Source organism: Megalobrama amblycephala, linkage group LG12 (genome assembly GCF_018812025.1).
Source record: "Megalobrama amblycephala isolate DHTTF-2021 linkage group LG12, ASM1881202v1, whole genome shotgun sequence".
In the NCBI taxonomy this organism is placed as follows: domain Eukaryota; kingdom Metazoa; phylum Chordata; class Actinopteri; order Cypriniformes; family Xenocyprididae; genus Megalobrama; species Megalobrama amblycephala.
The window spans coordinates 32490107-32496106 of record NC_063055.1 but is presented as its reverse complement, the minus strand read 5'-3'; the positions used below and the strand labels follow the sequence as shown (position 1 = coordinate 32496106).

The 6000-nt window shown below is 35.8% G+C and overlaps 1 protein-coding gene across 1 annotated transcript in view; it reads right to left on the bottom strand.

Annotated features, from left to right (window-relative positions):
- Positions 1-2922: 2922 nt before the first annotated feature.
- Positions 2923-6000, bottom strand: part of LOC125279297 (ladderlectin-like) — a 33146-nt gene continuing 30068 nt past the window's right edge. The window contains exons 4-6 of the mRNA XM_048208805.1: positions 4123-4202; positions 3481-3615; positions 2923-3039 (exon numbers count right to left, since the gene is read on the bottom strand). Coding sequence (XP_048064762.1) covers positions 2923-3039; positions 3481-3615; positions 4123-4202 — 332 coding nt within the window. The remainder of the gene's footprint in view (positions 3040-3480; positions 3616-4122; positions 4203-6000) is intronic.

Sequence of the window (6000 nt, the reverse complement as noted above, 5' to 3'; positions counted from 1 at the left end):
GGATGTGTGATTGACAACAAGCTGGATTTTAATGTCAATGTGGAGAAGATTTGTAAAAGGGGCCAGCAATGTCTGTACTGTCTACGGAGACTATCCAAGTTTAACTTTGATAGATCCCTGATGACTCTGTTTTACAAATCTTATATTGAGTCGGTTTTAACATTTGCTATGTTATGCTAGTATGGCAGTCTTAGTGTGAAGGCAAAGACTGCATCGGTCAAAAACACTAGCAGTAAGATTTTTAGGAGTTCAGCAAAGTCATCCTACTGATCTGTATAATTGCCAGGTAGTTAGCAAAACTCAATCTATCTTAAAGGCTCTCTAAGCGATTCTGAGCGGAGTAACTTCCTGTTGACGTTCGAAGTGTTGTCAAACAAAACAGAGGCTAGCTAGACCCTCCCTCCTACTCCTCCTGGCCCTCCCCTCCGTGCTTCCTGAAACAGTCATGAACGCGCATTTAAAATGTAAGTAGCTTGCGTATTGACGCTGCTTGTCCGTTATTGGCTGAGCGCTGTTTATTGTTTTTAGTGGTCCAGGCTGCACCAGTATGTTTTTGTTGCCATTTTCGGAGTTTATGGCGACTACAGAGACCGTGTTTTTTTACAGTGTGTTCAGGGGACAGGCAGCTAGCGGATAGTGAGGAGATGTTTGCTGTATGTGACAAAAAATGTTTTGGCCTAAAAACGCGTGACTTCGCTTAGAGCACCTTTAACAGTTACTGCCCATCCACTCTATTCTGAGTTTCATCTTTTTCCCTCAGGATCTTGGTTAAGATTTCCTTCGGTTAGGAGTAACAGGTACAAACATTAGTTTATTCCTACTGCTATTTCTTTGATCAATTCTGGCATGTGGGGAGTAGGTGGACGTAGGTAGTTGTTTGAGCCTGTTGTTGTCTTGTGTTTTTAAATGAAATTTTTTAATGTATTGTAAATTGTTGGTCTTGCTGTGAAACCAATTGCCCCTAGGGGACATACAGAAAAAGAAAGAAAGAAAGAAAGAAAGAAAGAAAGAAAGAAAGAAAGAAAGAAAGAAAGAAAGAAAGAACTGCATTTTGCTTGTTTTACTAAAACATAATTTTCATTAAAAAAGGTAATATAAATAAGTTTTGGTCAGCATTGATCATTATTATTGTGTGTAAGTGTTGGGGTGGGCTAGCAATGCAATTCATTCTGGGATCATCTTAATTTTTAAGTAGTGATACTTACAATTTTCAAGTATAAATCAACAGTCTTCTCCAAAGGCGAGATCTTCGAACAGCTCCCCTATGTCTTCTTTGTGTAGACATTACAAACGCTGAAGAAAACCGCACTAGGTAGGGTCGTTGAGTTACTGGTGCTGTGAGGTGTTAGTGCACCTGTCACTCATATCTTTTTTGCAAAACTTATGATTACATACTTAATACACTTCATAATACATTTATTTGATTTTTATCTATGTATATGTATGTATATTTTCTATTTTTGCTTTGAACTTCTATATTTACTTCCCCCTGGCAACTTTTATTTCTTTTTTTTGATATTGTTTCTTGAGACAACACTGTATGTTATTGTCCTTAATAAACCCTATCTAGCAGCATTCCTCATACAATGAGGCTGTGAGAGACATCATTTTAATTTTTATTAAAAGTTCAATAAATCCCACTTAAGTGCAAAAAGTATTAAAATAGAGTTCTAATGCATGACAAAACAAATCACATTTAAAATAATTATTGAAGAAATATTAAACGTTAGAAAATTGTAATATTAAAAAATATATATTTATTTCCCTGGATCTGACAAGGTGGGTAAGCTGTCAATCATATCTCTGCCCCTGTTACAGAATTGGGGAAAGTTGCAGCATATGAAAAATGTCATATAGACTACTTGGTTTAGGATAATTTTTAGCTTATGTGGGGTAAATACTTGACATGTAATGAAGGTACAGGATAATGACCTGGTGGAGAGACAAAATAAGAGTTTCATAAATATATTTGGTGACTAACTAAACATGCAAATCTATAGATTAAACACGTATATAAACTGCAAGAATGCATTAAAGGTATTCAGTTTCTGTTTTCAGTAGGAAAGGTGTCTTTTTAGCGGCCCCTAAAGTAATAATTAACAATTTTTACAACGGAAGTGATTCATTCAAAAACCAACTTTAGCTTGATAATAATTTTCCTATTGTCACTGTGAAGCTGATTAGAAACAATATGTATTTGTGAAAAGCGCTATATAAATGAAGATGACTTGACTAACTTTTACAGATTATAATTTTACTTGTTTAATTAATTATTTATTTCTTATCTACATGGGTTTATTTTTTGTTTGTTTATTTTATAGCCATTTTTGTAGCCATTTTCATTTTCAACTTGTTAGTGTGAAAAGAGAGAAAACGATACCCAAATTATAAAATGATGTTTAACAGGTGTCACTGAGTCATTAACTTATCATTCACACACGCGCGCGCACACACACCTACACACACACACAAATCAGACAAGCAAAATTAACCTTTTTAGCAGATTTATTAGCCTCCATTAAACATTTCTAATGGAAAGTAAATGAGTCTAAATAGCTCGTTTCTTCTACACTGATTCTTCACATGCTGGTTCAGTACGCACACACAAAGGGCTTCTTTTCATGACATTTGTGACCATTCCAGTTGCCATCTGTTGAAAGACAGAAAAAAAACCCCAGTTGTTTTTACTTGTGTTTTATGGAAAAAAAAAAATTTTTTTTTTTTTTTTTTTTTTTTGTATGGTAGACAGAAATATTAGTACTTGTTAGAAAACAATCAGCAACATGAATGTGATGAATGTTCATTCTTTTATTCTCTATCTTATGAACATATGACACAAAGCAGTATCTGCTAATCTTCTGATCTAACACAATTCAGATTGATGGATCATTTATCATGTTATTTCATGAGCATTAACAGAAGTTACTTACAGACAGAGTTCATCTCAAGGCAGTGCTCATTGCTTTCATTATTGGGTTCTCCAGGCAACCATATTTGATAGTTCATTTGGGTTCCATCACTCCAGAGCCATATTCCCTCCTGTGAAAAGAACAGAAAAAAAATGTTTATGTCCACAGCTTACATAGCTTAAATTTATCTGAAAGATGATTCCTCATGAACCCTAACCCCACTTTAAACATGTCAGAAATCTGAACAGAAATTGTTTCACAGAAAGGGTATCAGTAAAGAATATGTAAAACTATGTAAGAAAGGGTTAAATCACTCAGTTATCTCTATCAGCCACACTATTTCACATCGAGTTTCACGATACAAACACTGGAGTATGACGTCATCATGGTGAGTGGTGCCTCTCATGGCTGCCAATGCACTAAACTAACTGTTCTGAGGACCAAAAATAAATGATAAAAACACATCTATGTTCATGTGTTTTGAAAAAAAATGTTTCACAATCTATGCATTACACAAAAAAGTGTAAATACCCAGTAACACAAAAGGCATGATAAAAAAATAATTGCACACCTCAGGAGCATCATGGCCTCCGATCCAGGTATATGGTGTGGCATGAGTTGTTTGTCTAATCATCCTCTGTATAAACATGTACTCATCATGGCTGTGTACAGAAGCAAGGTTCCCATTATTGTACAAACAGAATTTCTGTAGAGGCAGAGACATGAGCAAACACAATGTTATTTTAAATGAATATTCCAAAATCTGTGACATGCCTTCAGTTACCATCGAAATAATGTTTACTCACTGTGCTGTTCATTTTTTGTTTATTATTTTACCCATGAAATATAAAATCTGCCATTTGAGGTGGGACTACTTTTCTAGAAAAGGTTCTGGTTATACTGTATATAGATTAGATATAACTTCACATAGATAAAGTTTTTAAGTGATCCTCTCATGATAACATGAAATGTGTTGTGTCTGTATTTTCAGATCATTATGATGTTTCAGTATTATCACAGTGATGTTTGTTCACATCCTGGAGCTCCACTGTCATTTCTTTACTGTTAACATATATTTTGTTTTTTTTAACCTGAGGAACAAGTTGAAATGACTTTCCTCTGATAACTGACAGGTGTCACAGATGTTTACAGAGTTAATCCAAGAATATTCTTATATTATTTATTTATTTTTTTTTATATGAATGTATCATACCTCAGCTCTAGACCATGTTTGAAGGATACTGAAAAACTTGAAGCATCTGCATCCAAAGGCAGACCATCCTTCCCGACAGGCTGTAAAATGGAAGTTTTGTTTGTTATTATGTTTTAACCATTAATGACCTTCATGTAATTAAATTAATAACTTTGTTATTATTTTCACACTATGTAACTTTTTACCGGTTAAAAAACAAAAAGGCATGCAACATTGTTTTGGTCATGTTTTGTGTAACATCTGTAGTGAATCACAACGATCAGGTCAACTCTAGATTTTCCAACAGGTCTGGCACAATATTCCCTTTTGTCACATTTTATTACACCAGAGAGAGTAACCACTAACACTCTAGTAACCTCATATGAGCTTCAAAGGTTGTAACTAGATTTACCTCCTGCTTGGGCCAGAGAGAGCAATTGGCCCCCAGACAACCCAATACACACACACAGAAACATAGAAGGTCTCTCTAACTCATGAGTTAAATTCCAGAAATGTATCCAATGTTATTCCCAAAGGTGTATCCATGTAACCTAATATGTTTATTTTCAAGTGGATAAAAATGTATCGCGGCTTTAATGTTTTCCAAACATAGACTTCTTGGATTCAAAATGTTCCTCTCCAATTGTCTGACCCCACTTTGTATGTTAAGTTACTGTAAAATTTTATTCCAGTTTTAAAGTCTTTTGGAGGAAAGCTTACCAATTCGGACACCTCCATAAACTATGAAAATTAGGCCATAAAACAAGACAAAGAAGCTTTTTCCCGCTTCAGAATTCACGCTGGCTATTGGCCAGTGCAACCTGGAGGAGTGTAGTTGTGTTTTTCTATATAAAACCAATGCGAGCGCCTCAGTGCTCACACTTCTTCATCAGTTTGTCTTCACCCATCGTCTTAAGTTAAACTTTGTTTGAAAATCCTGCCTAAGACTCTTCCTCGGAAAAGGACCAATCACTCCATCTCGCAGGCAGAGAAACTCCTGCAGAAAGGCACAGTAACCACAGCACCTAAAACTGCCTATAAATATCCTAATTTAAAGAGCTTGAGCATTTAAAGCATCAGACGACATGACAGCACTGTGCGCTTACTGTATAAAGAGAAATATAACTATATTATTGCTGCTATTATAATTATCTTTATAGTGTTTACTCATATCTTGTGGTAATCTTTTAATCCAAATCGCTATCGCAGCGTGTTAGCATCTCACTAGCTTGTTAGCTTGTTTTTCTCTTGCACACTCCTTTTTCTACGACTCGAGTCCATCAAAAAACTGTGGTAAGTCAAATCACTCTACAAACACAGTGAGTCATGTCATCCTCTCCTTTTGTTGTTACTTGAACTTGAGGAGGCCTAGTTGCAGGGAAAACACCACTCTTCCGTTCCAATAAGAACATCAAACGGGTTCTCCCCACTCAGTGACGCACCCACTGAGAATCCTGTTGAAAGTGTCCTAGTTATTGGCGATTCTATTACACGGAACGTGAAAATAGAGACACCAGCCACCATAGTCACATGTTTGCCAGAGCACCTGAAATCAAATCAAATTTAAAAGTGCTGGCTAATTCTAATCATAAATACTTTAAGATTATTATTCATGTTGGCACTAATGATGTTGGACTTCGCCAGTCAGAGATCACTAAAATGAACATTAAAGAGGGGTGTGAACTCGTAAGTACAATGTCAGAAACAGTAATTTGCTCTGGTCCCCGGAGTGATGAGATAGTTTGCAGATTATCATCACTCAATGGCTGGCTGTCAAAGTGGTGTCTGCAGATTAATATAGGTTTCATAGACAATTTTTGGGGCAGACCTGGCCTGTTTAAAATAGATGGTCCCGTCAGAGCAGCTCCCGCAAGTTTTGGGTTTCTTTTCAAATGCCAT